This window comes from Podarcis pityusensis (genome assembly GCF_964106645.2).
Source record: "Podarcis pityusensis genome assembly, chromosome: 2".
Classification (NCBI taxonomy): Eukaryota; Metazoa; Chordata; class Lepidosauria; order Squamata; family Lacertidae; genus Podarcis; species Podarcis pityusensis.
In genome coordinates, this window is record NC_138029.1 from 107,407,861 (window position 1) to 107,425,877 (window position 18,017).

Genomic DNA, 18,017 nt, shown 5'->3' on the forward strand with positions numbered 1-18,017 from the left:
AACTCAACTACTTTGATGCTGAATCAGAACAGGGGTGGCGACTGAATCAGATAAGTGCTGGAGATACAGAGAGGTGGAGGGAATGTTCTTTCACATGTGGCGGACTTGTAAAAGGGTAAAAGGGCGTTGGGAAATAATCCATAATGAATTGAAAAAAATGTTTAAACGTACTTTCCCCTCCAAAACCAGAGATAATTGGCGATAATTCAGACTGAAATTCCCAGGTGTCAAAAAAGGTTTTTATGACACGGGTAGCGCTGTGGGTTAAACCACAGAGCCTAGGACTTGTTGATCAGAAGGTCGGGGGTTCGAATCCCCACATCAGGGTGAGTTCCTGTTGCTCGGTCCCAGCTCCTGCCAACCTAGCAGTTCAAAAGCAGTCAAAGTGAAAGTAGATGAATACTCTGGCGGGAAGGTAAATGGCGTTTCCGTGCGCTGCTCTGGTTCACCAGTCATGCTGGCCACATGACCCGCTAGCTGTACGCTGGCTCCCTCGGCCAATAAAGCGAGATGAGCGCCGCAACCCCAGAGTCGGCCACAACTGGACCTAATGGTCAGGGGTCCCTTTACCTTTACCTTACTGCGGCCTGTGTTTCGTTAGCCCAAAAATGGAAAACGAGCAAGGTCCCAACCAAAGAAGAATGTCAACTTAAGCTGGCAGAATATGCTCAGTTTGCAGACTTAACATATAGAATAAGAGAACAAGAAGAACATACGTTTAGAGAAGACTGGAAAATGTTTATTGACTCTATGGGGGAAAACCTGTGTAGACATGAAAACATTGGCAGCATTAAGATAAATTCAACAGTGTAAATAAATTTTGATGGATGCAATAATGGAATACTGAATGGTTTAGGTTTTGTAAAAGATGCAGGGATGTGAGCTATGTAAAATGAACCATGGAAAGAGAAGAAGGGAAGTCACTGAGATTTTAAGGATGTTAAAATGAGTACTTTAAATTGTAAAACAGAAAATCTAATAAAAATTATATATAAAAAGCAGAGTCGGCGATGCTTTGTTAACAGCACAGGTAGAAAGCACAGGGGACCAAACTCCAGAAATCCACCAAGCCGAGAAATATTTACTGGGACCTCCCCAGTAAATGGGTTGGGCTGTGAATATCTTGCATCTGAAACCCTGGAGAGCTGTCCATGTGGACAATAACTAGATGGGCCTCTGTCTGACTCTGTATAAGGCAGCTTCCTTGGAAGTCAGCCCCTTGGAAGAAAAAGCAGGATAAAGGTGAGGCAAAACAGACAGGGAGAGTCTTGCTGCTGTCCATTCCTCTAGCAGGAAGAACGTTCAGATCTGCTGGGTCTTCGAGCAGCCCAGATTCTTTCAAGCTCCAGCTCCGGAGAAAGGGCTTCGTTTAATTAGGTCACTCCTCTCCACTGCACCACCCTTCCCTCCCAGGAAGAGCTATATAGGTTTCTGACAGCTCTGGCTTCTCTTTCTTCACATCCGTCACTCAAGCCAGCTAGGAACGGGGGTGGGAGAGAACCTAAAATCCACAAATACCACCAACCTGTGGTGGCCTAAGAATGGAATTCTGGCTTTGGCGCAGGGTTCAGTTTGGGCTTAATTTTTGAATCAGCTCTGCATGTGATGCTATGACTATGCCTTACCCCTCTCTACCCTATATTGGCTGCTCTAACTGGCAGCAGAGATCATGGCCGCTAGTCCCATCACCTCCTGGCATATAGAAGGGGAAGAAATGGAGGCAGTGAGAGATTTTACTTTCTTGGGCTCCATGATCACTGCAGATGGTGACAGCAGCCACGAAATTAAAAGACGCCTGCTTCTTGGGAGAGAAGCAATGACAAACCTAGACAGCATCTTAAAAAGTAGAGACATCACCTTGCCAACAAAGGTCCGTATAATAAAAGCTATGGTTTTCCCAGTAGTGATGTATGGAAGTGAGAGCTGGACCATAAAGAAGGCTGATCGCTGAAGAATGGATGCTTTTGAATTATGGTGCTGGAGGAGACTCTTGAGAGTCCCATGGACTGCAAGAAGATCAAACCTCTCCATTCTGAAGGAAATCAGCCCTGAGTGCTCACTTGAAGGACAGATCCTGAAGCTGAGGCTCCAATACTTTGGCCATCTCATGAGAAGAGAAGACTCCCTGGAGAAGACCCTGATGTTGGGAAAGATGGAGGGCACAAGGAGAAGGGGACGACAGAGGACGAGATGGTTGGACAGTGTTCTCGAAGCTACCAGCATGAGTTTGACCAAATTGCGGGAGGCAGTGGAAGACAGGAGTGCCTGGCGTGCTCTGGTCCAGGGGGTCACAAAGGGTCGAACACGAATAAACAACTAAGCAACAACAACAACTGGCAGCAGCTCAGCAAGCTCTCAGGTAGAGGGTTCCTAAGAAACGCAGTTCTGTCTACACTCCACGGCAGCAGCTTTCCAGGATTTCACCCCACAAGGGATGTTCACAAGCTCTAAACTTCATGCTTCACAGCTTGGGCCTTCTCCTCCAGAGTTGAGCCCTGGCTTGAGGCCAGCCCCATAGCTTAAAGCAGCCTCCCCCAGCCTGGTACCCTCCAGGGGTTGTTGGTCTGCAACTCCCTCACTACTGAGCATGCTCATTGTGGGAGCTGGGATCTGTAAAAAAAGGTAAAGATAAAGGACCCCTGGACGGTTAAGTCCAGTCAAAGGCAACTATGGGGTTGTGGTGCTCATCTCGCTTGCAGGCCAAGGGAGCCAGCGTTTGTCCACAGACAGGTTTCTGGGTCATGTGGCCAGCAGGACTAAACCGCTTCTGGTGCAACGGGACACTGTGATGGAAGCCAGAGCACACGGAAATGCCGTTTACCTTCCTGCTGCAGCAGTACCTATTTATCTACTCACACTAGTGTACTTTCGAACTGCAAGGTTGGCAGGAGCTGGGACAGAAGAACGGGAGCTCACCCCATCGTGGGGGTTCGAACCGCTGACCTTCTGATCAGCAAGCCCAAGAGGCTCAGTGGTTTAGATCACAGCGCCACCTGCGTCCCTGCTGGGATCTGTAGTCCAACAATGGCCAGAGGGCACCAGGTTGGGGAAAATTTACGCACTAATTCGATCCTTGCTATTGAAAGATTCTCATTGCCCTGCCAGTGGACCTCTTTACAGTAATGAGCTTGTTAGTCACTCTCCTGTTCTCTTCCTTAGATCAGCTTCCAATGTAGAAGCAGCCAATATAACCAGCAGCCTCAGCTATATGCATATCCATACCATAATACTACCCCCAATGCAGAAAAGGAGAATGTGGCAACAGGGGCAGATTTACATTTCCAAAGAATCTCCGCTTTCATTTGGGGGGGGGGGGGGACTAAATTCTTAGGACTGGCAAAAGTGCACTTGGAAAAAAGTGGGCAAGCAACACTGCCCAAAATTTATAAACTCAAAAGCTCCCTCTGAGGTTCTCAGTGGTTTGCACTGTGCAACCCCAGCTCCTAGCAGATTTTTAAATTATTGTTGTTATGTATTAACTTTATGTGCTGCCCTTCATCTGAGGATCGCAGGGTGGTTTACAGTACAAACACGGAATTAAATTCTGCATTAAAAATAAGCTGAATAAATTTGCAAAAAAAAATCCCCTTGGTGCAATTCACACAGTCCTCCATGCAGTTGTACAGACTGCAAATTCCAGCTTTCCTTGGTGGTGGTAAAGGTAAAGGTAAAGGGACCCCTGACCATTAGGTCCAGTCGTGGCCGACTCTGGGGTTGCGGCGCTCATCTCGCTTTATTGGCCGAGGAAGCCGGCGTACAGCTTCCGGGTCATGTGGCCAGCATGACTAAGCCGCTTCTGGCGAACCAGAGCAGTGCACAGAAACGCCGTTTACCTTCCCGCCGGAGCGGTACCTATTTATCTACTTGCACTTTGATGTGCTTTTGAACTGCTAGTTTGGCAGGAGCAGGGACCGAGCAACAGGAGCTCACTCTGTCACGGGGATTCGAACCGCCGACCTTCTGATCAGCAAGCCCTAAGCGCTGTGGTTTAACCCACAGCGCCACCTGCGTCCCTTTGGTGGTGGTAGTGGTGGGGAAATCTGGATCGTCCAGGCACAGAACCTTAGCTCACTTGCTTAGTACCGCGCTTTCCCCACCGAATGCCGCCACCTTTGGGCCGGCGGTTGCCTGTTTGCGCCTGCCTGCTTTAATCAGCTGCCTGCAAAAAGCAGACATGGCGTTAAGGAGCGCTCCCAGGACATAAATATTTAACCATAAAGACCAGAAAGCTAATAATTACTCTATTAACAGCAGCTGGATGGCAGGAGATCTTTGTGCAGGGCCCAGAAGCACAGCCGGCAAGTGAGCGACGCACTTGGCAGCCGGCAGCACTCTGCTTCAGCCATGCCTGTTTGCTGTCACATTAGAGCATTTACCGGCCTGACCCAGGGTAATAATTACAGGGCCATTAAGGTCAAGAGCCAGGACGCTTGCGTGCAAGGAGAAGGGTATTTGCTCACAGCACACAGCAGCAGCAGTAGCAGCTTCCTCCACAACCTCAAGCACTGGAAACCAGCAGATCATCGGGATGACATCATGGGCTTCCCCTGATCATAGAGAAGTGCTGGGATAGAAGAACTCAAGAGCCTGTGGGGCCAGACCATGGGTAGGCAAACTAAGGCCCGGGGGCCAGATCCGGCCCAATCGCCTTCTAAATCCGGCCCGCGGACAGTCTGGGAATTGGCGTGTTTTTACACGAGTAGAATGTGTGCTTTTATTTAAAATGCATCTCTGGGTTATTTGTGGGGCATAGGAATTCGTTCATTTCCCCCCCCAAAAATATAGTCTGGCCCCCCACAAGGTCTGAGGGACAGTGGACCGGCCCCCTGCTGAAAAAGTTTGCTGACCCCTGGGCAAGACCAATGGCCCGTCCAGTCCAGCGTCCTGTTTTCACAGTGGCCAGTTAGATGCCCGAGGGAAACCAGGAAGTAGGATTCAAGCAGAAGAACTCCTTCTGTGGTTTCCAGCATGCACTGCTGCCTCCAACTGTGGAAACAGAGCACAGCCAGCAGCCCTCGACAGCCCTCTCCTCCCTGAATGAGTCTAATCCTCTTTGAAAGCCACCCCAGTTGGGGGCCCATTGCTGCCTCTGGTGGGAGGGAGTTCCACAGGTTAACTATGCGCTGCATAAAGAAGCTCTTGTTTTCAGGTGTCCCGAACCTTCCAACGGTCTAGTTAACTCTGTGAAATAGATGCACGGGAACAGAGGCCGGGTTAAGCTGCCAAAAGGCAGACCTAGAGGACTAGCTCCCTCATTCCCTGGTATCATTCAACTGCAAGTTCCGTGGCTAAAGAACCGCCTTGCACACATACAAGGGAAGCAAGGAAGTACAGAAACCTGTGGGAAGCTCCAACCCCACCCCGATGCCTCTTCCCGTGCTCGCTTGCCGGCCGGGAGCAGTTGCCGCTGTGCTTTACGCATTTCGACAAAGCTGTCTCCAGACCCAGAGCTCCTCGGCGGATCTGAGCGCATTGTGCCAGCTTTGTTTAATGGGTTTAGCAAAAGCGCATTCAGGCGCAGCTTAGCCAGTTTGCTAAGCCACATTACTGTCCTGCGCGCATCTTACACGGTGTTAATCCCGCCGCCTGCGGACACCCAGGAACGCTTCCGCAGCGGAGGGGGCCCCACTTTGCTTCCAAGGCAAACGGCAACAGTGGAATAGACTCTGCACCCCAGGGCCCATTTTGCACAGCCTAGCCGATCGTAATAAGAAGGTGCAAGAAGGTGCAATCCTGCCTTCAAGCGTTTGCCTGAAGCTCCCAAGATTCTTTCCTCACGGTCCCAGACTACCCCAGCTTTTCTGCAGAACGTTTTGAGATTAGCTGCTGTCATGTGCAATATTAACACAACAGAGATAAGTATCCATGTGGGGGGAAGTGGGGGACGACAACAGACATACAGCTTCCCCCATTAAAATGTGGCACAGGCCAGTAAATACATTGCTGTGGCGCATTTTGTTTGTTAATGGGGCACGTGCTGATTAGATTGAGACGACAGGGGGCGGTCGCTCAAACGGGTGGTTTAGCAGGCAAGCTCCTTGGCTGCACTCGCACGGGACAGGTGGGAAAGGCCTGATCGGATCCTCCAGGCGTTTGAAGCTTCCTCGGCCCTGTTGTTAAGAAAGCAGACAAACCCCCACAGGGCAATACTGAGCGATGCCCTTTCCTTCCGCTCAGTCACAGCTTCAGGCAATCGGGAGTGCAGGGATGCATGCGCTTGCCAGCTTAACTACCAATATGCCTTTTTGGCTTCAATTAAGCTTCCCTGATCCAGTCTGCGGAGACAGACAACCGCGGGGGTTTCCTTCTGCCTGGCCTGCCAGTTTGCCCAGGCACTGGCAGGCTCCCCTCTTGGGGAAGGGAGGGGAAGAGAAACAACCCCCCCCCAGCTTTCCTTCCTTCTCCCAAGCTAGCATGCGCTGCGTTCCTCTCACGCCCTCCTCCTACTCCCAGCGGCCTCAGCGTGACTTGCCCTGCTTGCCTCCTGCCTGTCAGTGCGCTCAGGAAGTGGCAGGTAGCCAATTAAGTTACCTATTGTAGTAGCTGCTGGCCCACCGGAATGCCCCGCTTCCTCCGCTGCGGCAAACGCTAAGTGCTTTGTTGCCATGGCCACGGGTCCAGAAGATCTGAAAGCCACGCGCAGCCATCTCCTTCCTCCAGGTTGGCAAGGCTCTGTGCCGGCCCCTCAGCCGAGATAGACAAGGGGCACAGCTGAGCCTGCCAGCGTGGCAGGGCCCCCAAGTGCCGCCATGGAACTTTCAAGAGCGAAAGCCACCTGCGTGGCTACCTTGCCCGCAGCTCTCCCCAAAATAAATCTGCAACGGCAGAGCTGCTGGACCTGAGGAGCCACACGCTCCCAGGATAAGACCCTTGTAACGCCAAACACACACACACATAACAATGTCATCACCCTATGGGAGAAGGGGGCTGGGTCCTCCCTGGCAAGCAGCCCCCAAAGCAGAAGACACTGGAACATGTCTTTTCCAGAGCAAAAGGAGAAGGAGGAGGAGACCACAGCTCAGAGGCACAGTGCAAGTTTTGCATGCAGAGGGGGCCCCAGGTTTATTCCCTGGCAGTTGTAGCCTTAGTTGTTGTTGGGATCTGCCTGTCTCGAGAGGAGATGGAGTGCACAGCCCAAACTACGATGCTGGCAAAAGAGCAGCCTCTGCAAATACCACCCCAATTTAAAATATGCAGAGGGAACAAATGCAACAGCCAGGCCACACAACGGACAGGATGGCAGGGGGAAACGATACCATCCTGTACTCAGGGAAGATAGTTACAGGTAGGCAGCCGTGTTGGTCTGCCGTAGTAGAAACAAAATAAAAGAATTCCTTCCAGTAGCACCTTTATATACCTGTTGCCTTTGTCCATGGAGTTTTCTTGGCAGGGATACTGGAGTGGCTTGCTGGTTCCTGCTCCAGGTGGATCACGTTTGGTCAAAACTCTCCACTATGACCTGCCCATCTTGGGTGGCCCTGCACGGCATAGCTCATAGCTTCTCTGAGTTATTCAAGCCCCTTCACCACGGCAAGGCAGTGATCCATGAAGGGGATCTTAAAAAGCAGAGACATCACTTTGCCAACAAAGGTCCGTATAGTTAAAGCCATGGTTTTCCCAGTAGTGATGTATGGAAGTCAGAGCTGGACCATAAAGAAGGCTGATCGCCGAAGAATTGATGCTTTTGAATTATGGTGCTGGAGGAGACTCTTGAGAGTCCCATGAACTGCAAGAAGATCAAACGTATCCATGCTTAAGGAAATCAGCCCTGAGTGCTCACTGGAAGGACAGATTCTGAAGCTGAGGCTCCAATACTTTGGCCACCTCATGAGAAGAGAAGACTCCCTGGAAAAGACCCTGATGTTGGGAAAGATGGAGGGCACAAGGAGAAGGGGACGACAGAGGACGAGATGGTTGGACAGTGTTCTCAAAGCTACCAATATGAGTCTGGCCAAACTGCGGGAGGCAGTGGAAGACAGGAGTGCCTGGCATGCTCTGGTCCATGGGGTCACGAAGAGTCGGACACGACTAAATGACTAAACAACAACAGCACCTTAGAGACCAGCTAAGTTTGTTATTGGTATGAGCTTTCGTGTGCATGCACACTTCTTCAGATACCAAGTGTGCATGCACACGAAAGCTCATACCAAGAACAAACTTAGCTGGTCTCTAAGGTGCTACTGGAAGGAATTCTTTTATTTTGTTCAGGGAAGATACAAAACCAAGGTATCGTCTCCAAGGCAGGGTGGATATGGGAGGGCAAGGTTTGGCGGCACCATCTCATTTGAAATACAACACACAATTAGACCTAAGGGTAAAAATCTCCAAGTCAGACAATTGCACAAGTGACAAAGCGCGAACGGTGCTGGAGGAAGATCAGCCAGCCGCACACCTGAATTAAGGGGGGGGGGGAAGGCTTTACAGCGCTGCCAAAGATAGTTTGAGATAAATTTCTGTAAGTACATTAATTTCCTGAATTGGGAGCCATCGCAAAAAGATATTACCTGCCTGCGGGCACAAGCGACCTTCCTCTTCAAATGGAAGGGGCACGAGCAAAGTCTCCTCTTACACCAATGGACAGAACAACAGACAGCTCTATAGCAACTCTGGCTGCAGCCGAGGGTGGGGTAGGGGAGAAAGCGGGCAGAGCGCATTCCCGAAATTTGAAACACTACTCTGAAACATTTAGCAGTATCTCACTTGTATGCTATCTATATTTCAGCTTTGTGGTTTTCTTTGCTATGCGCTTTCGGTTCGTCTAACCAATTCCTTCCTTGCTATAGATTGAGGGTGTGTGTGTCATCTTTTTTGGTTCAGACCTATAGTTCTTAAATCTTCTATGCTTTTCATCTCTCTGCCTTTCCAAACTCATGTTCCTTGACAAGAACTGCATTTGATTCCAGCCAGTTTTAGTTTCTTATTGCAATCAATACCCTGACATTTTTAGAAAAGCACTTCAGATAGTTCAAGACTTGCCTGGTTAATGACTCAAGAGGCCTCTGGTTGGCTTAAGGGTTGGAAGCAACACTCCAGGGCTTCAAGCCGCAAGAGAGAGTCTTTCATATGTTTAAAATAAGCACACTGCTTTTCCCCATTCACTGACGGGATCTGCAGTTTCCCCCCCAATATTTTGCTATTAATACATACATCGAGGCTAACGAATGCACCACCAAATTCACCCTCTTTCGTTGGAAGTATGTACTTTAAAAGAAAAAATCACGGCGCCCATCGTTGACTCAAAGACAATTTGATCGATTTCCCTTGCAATTAAGCCCCCCCCCAATCTTTTCGTTTGCATTTCCTCTAAATACAACTAAATCTGACATAACGCCGACCACATCTCCAGCATAAGGCGGCTGGTAACCTGTACATCTTTTCAAGTTCAACAGAGCAACAGCGAGACCATGTAGTTCCTAAAACACGGCAGACCCTGGTCCCGAAAGGATTTCACGTGGCACTAACCAACTGTTGCCTTCTTCCCAGACTCCTTACCCACCCAAATGTGCTCAAGCACTTAAAACAAATCTTTACGACGGGTTTGTTCAACACCGCAGGAGAGGAAGAAGAGAGACACAATTTACAGAGTCGAATTTGGAGCAGTTGTTCAATAATTTTGCATAGAGCCATACCTGCATGATACCGAAAGCTTCCTTCAGGCGGCCCAACTTCTCTTGCCCACAGATGGCGTGGCACCTTCTTCCCCAAGCCCCCAATTCCAGCATTCATGGGCACAGCCCCCTGCTAGCCATGCCTACGTTTTAACACAGTCCTCTAGCATTCCAAAGCAAGGTGCAGAGAAAGTGCCTCTGGGTGCTTTACAAACAGACATAAACAGGACACTTTGCTAGGTGTGCCTGGATTAGCTGGGCCACACGCATGATCTGAAGCCTGGAAGCAGAACTTCTGGCATCGCCAAAAATGTCAACCCACTCCCTTTTTTTCAGAATTAAAAATTCTAGAGCTCATGGACAAACTGAAAACTGTGGGCAGTGGGAAATCCCTAAAGCTGTAAAAGGGCTAAGCAGGAATTTTTAGGGATATCTGGCTTAACCTAGTACAGTGGTACCTCTGGTTAAGAACTTAATTTGTTCCGGAGGTCTGTTCTTAACCTGAAACTGTTCTTAACCTGAGGTACCACTTTAGCTAATGGGGCCTTCCGCTGCCGCCGCGCCACAGCCACGCAATTTCTGTTCTCATCCTGAGGTAAAGTTCTTAACCCGAGGTACTATTTCTGGGTTAGCGGAGTCTGCAACCTGAAGCATCTGTAACCTGAAGCGTCTGTAACCCGAGGTACCACTGTACTGCTTCTTGTGCAGCCAGTACAACCCAGTGAAGTTTCTCGACCCCCTCCAGCCTCAAAGGGCTGCCATCCCCCAAACTCAGTGCTTTTCTTCCTCTCCTCATTCTGCTAAGTCGGCACCGGGCCCAGAACTGAGGCAGCAGGAGCAGACATCTCAGGTGGCAGAATCCGGGTGGAACTAAAGAGCAGCAAATTGCCACTTTAATTATATTTTTACCGCAAGGGGAAGGGCAGCGGGTGCTTTTTCCTTGCGGCGGCACTTGGCGAAAAGTTCCCAAACAGCCGCCTGAGAAGGAAATTTGTGTACATTTGCATGATCGATTCCTTCCTAACGCCTGGTTTTTCTAGAAGGGGGAAAGGAGGGTTTCCTTCGTGTGCAGCTGCTTGAATGCTGCCAACATCGCTTTTCCTGCAGAACATCGCCCTTGCCTTGCACAGCTTGGCAACCTGTCCCAACCCCCCGCTCTCCAAAGTGATACAAGCCTCACTTCGTCTCTCACCTGGCTTTGGGCACTTCCAGAGGACTGCTGCCCAGCCGTGAGAAGTTCTCCGAGTGGTTGGAAGAGGAGGAGCTGGAGGACTTGGCTTCGAGCACGCCCTGGACGGGCAGCCGTTCCTCGGACGGTTGCGGCCGACCCCACAGGACTGTCTGTGGGGAGGAGGCACAGTTTTTCCTCCTGCAAAAAAATAAATAAAATAAAAATAGTAGTACAGAAAAAATAAGGAAATGCACCTTCTTGGGCTGCGAGTGCCAAGCCAAGTGAGGAAGTCTAGGCAGCCTCAAGGCAGGTTCCTCCTTGCCTCCTAACTGCTCCACTCCCTCTCCACCAAAAAGGCTTCCTGGGAGGTCAGGCCAAAGGTTTATAAGGTACCCCACTGGACTCTCAAAATGCTCAGACCATTAACTGGAGCTCAGAATCCTTTCCAAAGAGAACAGCAGCCGGGGGGGGGGGTCACCCATTCCCATAATTGTGCATCTTTTTTCTTTTTTTAAAAAAATAATAATCTATACAACAAGAAAAAGAGATTACACACACACACACACACACACACACACACACACACACACACTTCTATTCCACCTCTCTGTTAGAAATGGCTCACGGTAGCTAACAATAGGTTAATCTACTGAACTTTTGGAGTTACACTGTCGTAAAAAAAATATAGAAAGCCCAGAATACAAAGGGACAATCACCCTCCAGCAACACAGCAAATCACAATCAGAACAGGAGCTGAAAGCTATTCATACCCTAAAAGCCTTATTAGAAGATTTTTAGCCGTCAGGTGAAAGACTGCTGAAGAGGGCATTTACATAGTGCTCTGCAGCCTATAAAGTCGCTATTATTCCCATTTCGCAGATGGGAAGGCTACGCCCAAGAGAACAATGATAAGCCTAAAGTCAGCACAGCGAGTTTATGGCTGGGGCAAGGTCTGAACCAGGAAACTTTCCAGCTCACCTCCCCTGCTCTGAGTCTCTCTGCTACTACAGCAGCTCTCTAGGGGCCAGACCCCAAGCACTTCCAGCAGCTGCCTATTCTGCAGTTCTTAATTCAGGTTCCCAAGACAATGGGGCTTTGCTGCTGCTGCTGCTGCTGCTGCTGCTGCTGCTGCTGCTATGGAGATTCACTCTTTTGATTTCCAAGCACCTGCTATTGTGAAGCAAAGCTTGGATCCTGCGCTGAGAAGGGCGAGATAGACCCAAACTTGACTGGGATAAGCTTGCACTGAGTGACAGGTGCCATTTCTGAACTCTGAACATTTCCATGGCATTTATCACCCGCATGACCTAAAAGCCTCAGGACTTTAACCTCTTCCCCCTCCTCATATTCATCGTCCCCTCACCTTCTATCATTCAAGCCCTTACAAAAATACAGTGGTACCTCGGGTTAAGAACTTAATTCGTTCCGGAGGTCCGTTCTTAACCTGAAACTGTTCTTAGCCTGAGGTACCACTTTAGCTAATGGGGCCTCCCGCTGCTGCTGCACGATTTCTTTTCTCATCCTGAAGCAAAGTTCTTAACCCGAGGTACTATTTCTGGGTTAGCGGAGTCTGTAACCTGAAGCGTCTGTAACCTGAAGTGTCTGTAACCCGAGGTACCACTGTACTGAAATTCTGAGGACAGGCTACATTTTGGAAGCAAGCTAAAGAGCACGCAGCAAATACAAATCTTTGCAGAACTGATTCTCAGCAGAGAAAAAAGATTTGGGGGGGGAGGGGGACAGACACAGGGTTAAGAGCAGAATTGTGACAAATTTGCTCTCTCTTCCATCTCATTCTGCTTTCCCAGGTGTTACCATGCAGCCTTGGGAGCCATCTTCCCACTGCCACGGAGAGGTGCCAGGAATTCTTTGCTCCAAAGGGTGCATTCACAAAGGGTTTCCTATGTCTAATGTAGACGTTGCGAGGATTAAGCAGGATAGCATTTAGGTGAATCCGGAAGGTGGGGTGCAGCCATTGCACAGCGGCACCTTCTCCCCAGCTGCTGTGATCACAGGAACACTTGCAGGCTGCCTTTAGCTATGGCCAGATTTGCACAAATAATAATTAAAAAACCACCCCTCTCAATTGCAGACACACATAGCCCTGGAAGAGCGAAAGGGCTGCTCGTGTTCAAGGGGAGGTTTGGTGCAAGCCAGCCCTTAGCAGCTGGGAGACCTGAACCTTCCACAGCCGTTCCCTCTCCCTGCTGCTGCCCCAATGCTTTCTGTTTCCCTCGCTGCCTGCTGAGCGATTATCAGAGGCCTGGCTTATTACCCCTTGCTGCGCACGTTAATAAGGGCTCTCCTGAAACCCCAGGATTTCCTCGCAAGACCCTCGGCGACTCACTCTCCAGAGCGGCAAGGCAGCGGGGCCAGGCTTTCGAGAGCCTTTATGCGCTCCCTTGCCTTGTGATTGCTGCATTGTGCGCGGGCACAAGGCTGCGACTTAATGAAGTGCCTAATAACACAGCCACAGGCACTCAAGCAGGCAGGCAGAGAAGAGAGGCAATTAAAAAAAGAGAGAGGCTTTTAAAAACAGGACAGGGCTCCCCGCAGCTTCCGCAACCGTCCCAGCTTTTGTGAGGGGGGTGGGGAGCACGCGGGGGGAAAGAGAGAGGCCCAGAACTGGCAGCTAAAAATGGGTTTCCTTGCATGGAAGAGATTCGGTTTTCTCCCTTGCAGGCAAGAAGAGCCCTGCAGGATCCGGCCATCAGCCCAGCATCCTGTTCTCGCAGTGGCCAGCCTGTAGGAAACCTGCAAGCAGGATGCAAGCACAAAGGCACTCTCCCCGCATCCTGTGGTTTCCAGCAACTGACATCCAGGAGGGCTGGTGCCTCTGATTGTGGAGACAGAGAGTACCATGGTTTGCGCCAAACCGCCTACACGGCCGATGTCTTATGCCAAACTTCTCCAACCTGGTGGCACCCTCCAGATGATGTTGAGTTCCAAGCCAGCATGGCCAATGCTGCTGCAAGGGATGGTGGGACTTGTAGTCCCAACACCTGGAAGGAACCATGTTGGAGACAGTGACCCAAAGGAGCCATGGGCCTTTTCCCAAATGCACATCTGGGTTAAAGGCAGGTCCCTGGTCAGAGGAGACTGAATAAGCCAAGGTCCCTTTCAACTCTACGATTCCTGGGCTGAGTACCAACTTCCTCCTTGTCAGCAGCTGGAGTCAGGTGTAAAGGTAAGGGTAGAGGGACCCCTGATCATTAGGTCCAGTTGTGGCCAACTCTGGGTTGTGGTGCTCATCTTGCTTTATTGGCCGAGGGAGCCGGCGTACAGCTTCCAGGTCACGTGGCCAGCATGACTAAGCCGCTTCTGGCAAACCAGAGCAGCCCACGGAAACGCCGTTTACCTTCCCGCTGGAGTGGTACCTATTTATCTACTTGCACTTTGACGTGCTTTCGAACTGCTAGGTTGGCAGGAGCAGGGACCGAGCAACGGGAGCTCACCCCGTCGTGGGGATTTGAACCGCGACCTTCTGATCAGCAAGTTCTAGGCTCTGTGGTTTAACTCACAGCGCCACCCGCGTCCCGGAGTCAGGTGTAGGTCAGTGATAAAAACCCACGATGTCAATGAAGTTAACTCTTTAACTCGAAGAAACCAAAACAGCGCAGGCCAAGTGATCCCAGCAACTCTTCCCCGTAGGTCTTGCCCCAATGAGGCAGTTGCAAGGACTCAAAGTCCCTGCCTTTCCACGGCTGCCTAAGTCTCCCCCTCTCCAGGGTTTTTGCCAAGCAATCGGAGACTGCGCCTGTGCACAACCAATCTCTCCTCTGCTCTTTTCATTTCTTTGTGTGTTCTGGGAGACCAGGAGGGAGGGGGAGCTGGTTGCAGCAGCAGCAGGAGACTCCCTGTATTCTTCTGCAGCCGGCCTCCTCTCTCTCCTGGCCTCCCTCCTCTCCAGCTTCTGAACCAGGACTGCTCTCTGTCCCAGCTTCCTCCTGCTCACTAAACCCTGTTGCCTCTTCAGCTTCCGACGCCTCCTCCCCCCAAGTCAGCTCCCTCTTCTCCCTCTGGCCACTTGTCGTCGTCCCACCACCAATCCCCTGGCTCTGAGCCTTCTTCTCTTGGGGGGTTCCCCAGCTGGTTCCCCCCGACACTCCTCCAAATTTCCCTTCCAACACATACAACAGCCCTCACGGGACCGGGATTATCCTTGCACATGCTGTAAATTGAGAAATACAGAGACGGTGTGCGCACACAAAGAAGTCCTCTGGCAACAGAATCTGCCTTTCAGCTCAGAATTCCAGACAGCCCTGCGCACAACTCAGGCGACCCAGAACAGCTTCCAGTTCCTGCAGAATCATCTGCCAGCCCTTCTTTCCCTGCAAGGTTTTCACTGTCAGCTACTGTGTGCCGCCTGCAATTTGACTGGGGTGCTGAGCAGACTTGGCAGGGCCACCATTTCGAGGGCTGCCCATGCTCTGAACAGCTCTCTCTCTCTCTCTCTCTCTCTCTCTCTCTCTCTCTCCTGCACTCCAAGAAGCCAGGCATGCAACAGCAAGCTGAGGGTTCGCTGTTGCCCAGAGGATTTCCAGCTGCCTCTCAGCACAGCCCAGATTTAGCTCAGAATAATTGCACTGTAAAATATCATTAGCACACGTGCTTGGGGAGGAGAAAGAAAAATTAAACTGAGCAGGGCAGGCCCGCGGGCAAGGCTCCGAAATCCCCAGCCTTTGGCTCCCTACCCTCCCGTCATGTGGGAGAGCTTCTCCTCTTCTCCCGCTAGCTCCTCTCCCGCATAGACTTCAAGGTCCAGGCCAACGGAAGGGAGGGAAGAACAAGCTCCCCCCGTGGAACGACCTTCACTGTCAAGGATCCGCCTATCCTAGGGCCAAGTGGTATGTCATGCTTGGACGAAATTGGTTGGCTGGCTTCCCCCCTGGATTTGAGAGCCTTTTCTACAGAGGAAGCTGCCTTATTCCTAATCATTTAGTCCACCTGCTTAATCATCTGGACCACCCAGCTCAGCATCCTCTCCAGTGACAGGCAGTGGCTCTCCAGTTTCCCAGAAGGGAGCCCTACTACCAGCAGATCACAGAGTGGCATTCCGGAATGTAGGATGGCCAACTTTAGCCCTAGGCGGTGGATTTTGTGCAGTCAAGATGGGGGACGGGAGGTAGAACCCTATATCCATTGGGTCACTCCTGCCTGCCTGCCTGCCTCCCGCCCCTTGGCTTGGAAGGGCCCCCTGTGCCCAGGCTGAAGAACATTCCTAGTTATAAGTGAGAGGGTTACTATCTGTCATGGATGCTTTCGAGGAGATTCTTGCATCACAGGCGGTTGGAATGGATGACACCTGGGCTACCCTTCCAACTCTATAACTGTACAGTGGTACCTCGGGTTATGAACACTTCAACTTACGAACGATTTTAACCCGGAAGTAAGTTGTCCGAGCTCTCGGAGACCTCGCCGCTGCCTGGAGGCAAACCCAGACATCCGCGGGGCCTATGGAACTCTCAGAGGCCTCTGAGAATGCCGGGAACCAAGTCCCAACATCCGCGGGGCCTGCAGAGGCCGGGAGCCAAGCCCCGACGTCCGCAGGGCCTGCAGAGGCTCCGCGACTGGGCTCCAGCCATGGGAGCTCTCTGAGGCCTCTGCGAATGCCAGGAGCCAAGCCAATGAGTGCATGTAAAGAAAGAAATAAATGGTTTTTTTTTCCACCTAAAATACTGTCTTATTTATTTTATAGTACAGTACATGGATTACTGCCTTCATTTTATGGATCAATGGTCTCGCGAAAGAGTAAAATTCGTCTTAAATTGCTGTTTTGGGGGGTGCTTTTCATCATCTGGAACGGATCAATCCACTTTCCATTACTTTCAATGGGAAAGTCTGTTTCAGGTTAAGAACGGACTTCCGGAACCAATTAAGTACTTAACCTGGGGTACCACTGTATAATGTCCCAGAGGCTTTCTAATTCAGTACTGGGAGAGGAACCAGTGAGGTGAGAGGAATGCACTATGTGTGTATGGGGTACTAGACAGGCTATTTCTGATTTGACAGGTGCCCTCTGCCAAATGAAGGGGTTCCTCAGGGCCTCTGCAATAATACTGGGTTTATGTGCATGCCTAATTTTGCACCTGGATGTAGTGTGAGATGTGTTGGAACCTCAGCCAGACCAGCAACACACCGAGGGTGAGGTTGGCTCAAGGTACCATCGGGGTCACTGCTTCAAAAATTGGGACGGGTGAGAGGCCTGGATGTAGATTCTGCTACCTTAGGCCCTGTCTAAGCTATTGTAACGGACTGCTTTTGTGGCACATGTTTACTAAAGCCATGCACCTGCCGCCCCACATACACCTGCCCCATGGTTGAAGGCACATGCATACACGCACACACACACACGGTCTTACCAAGCAGCCTGTGTTTGGGACCCTGCTGGCATCAGCTCCACTGCTTCGTAGGTGAAGCTCCCTGCAGCCCCAGGTGAGTTCTCCATCACGAGAGAGAAGTCGCTGCTGAGACTAGTAGGGCTGCCCCGGTCCCTCTGCTCTGGAACACAAAGAAAGCAACGTCGGACTACCTTTCTTCTATAAAGTAGCAAACCCAGCATCCTCACAAACAAACCTCACACAGAGATCTCCACCACACATGAACTCACACAACAGCTCGTTTTAATATTTGTGGCCTAGGACCCACATACCTGCGGGACCACCTCTCCTGGTATGCCCCGCGGAGGACCTTAAGGTCCACAAATGACAACATTTTGGAGGTCCCAGGTCACAAGGTGGTTAGATTGGTCGTAACTAGGACCAGGGCCTTTTCAGTACTGGCCCCAAATTGGTGGAACGCTCTGTCACAAGAGACTAGGACCCTGCGGGACTTGACATCTTTCCGCAGGGCCTGCAAGACAGAGCTGTTCTGCCTGGCCTTCGGTTCGGACTCAGTCTGACCCTTATGTTTCCCTCCCCTTATGGTTTTGATGAGGCTGCATTTTAAATTGCATTTTAACCTGTATTTTAAATTGTGCCCCCCCCCCCCATTATGTTTTTACTGTAATTTCACTGTTGTTAGCCGCTCTGAGCCTGGCTCTGGCCAGGGAGGGCGGGGTATAAATAAAATTTATTATTATTAACAGCTTTAATCAGAAGGAGAAACATCTGTTTGCTTACTCATAATAAATAGCTCCTATGTGATAGGCAGGAGGTTCGGAGGCATATTTTGGATTCAGTTTTTCAGTACAGTCCATACAAGTCTAGCTGTAGTCTTGCAAAAAGAACAGGAGCTTG

The 18,017-nt window shown here is 50.6% G+C and overlaps 1 protein-coding gene across 2 annotated transcripts in view; it reads right to left on the reverse strand.

Annotated features, from left to right (window-relative positions):
* Window positions 1–18,017, reverse strand: part of MTMR14 (myotubularin related protein 14) — an 83,572-nt gene that overhangs the window by 17,883 nt on the left and 47,672 nt on the right. For both annotated transcript variants that reach the window (XM_080992007.1, XM_080992006.1), the window contains exons 16-17: window positions 17,142–17,280; window positions 10,801–10,977 (exon numbers count right to left, since the gene is read on the reverse strand). In XM_080992007.1, coding sequence (XP_080848133.1) covers window positions 10,801–10,977; window positions 17,142–17,280 — 316 coding nt within the window. The remainder of the gene's footprint in view (window positions 1–10,800; window positions 10,978–17,141; window positions 17,281–18,017) is intronic.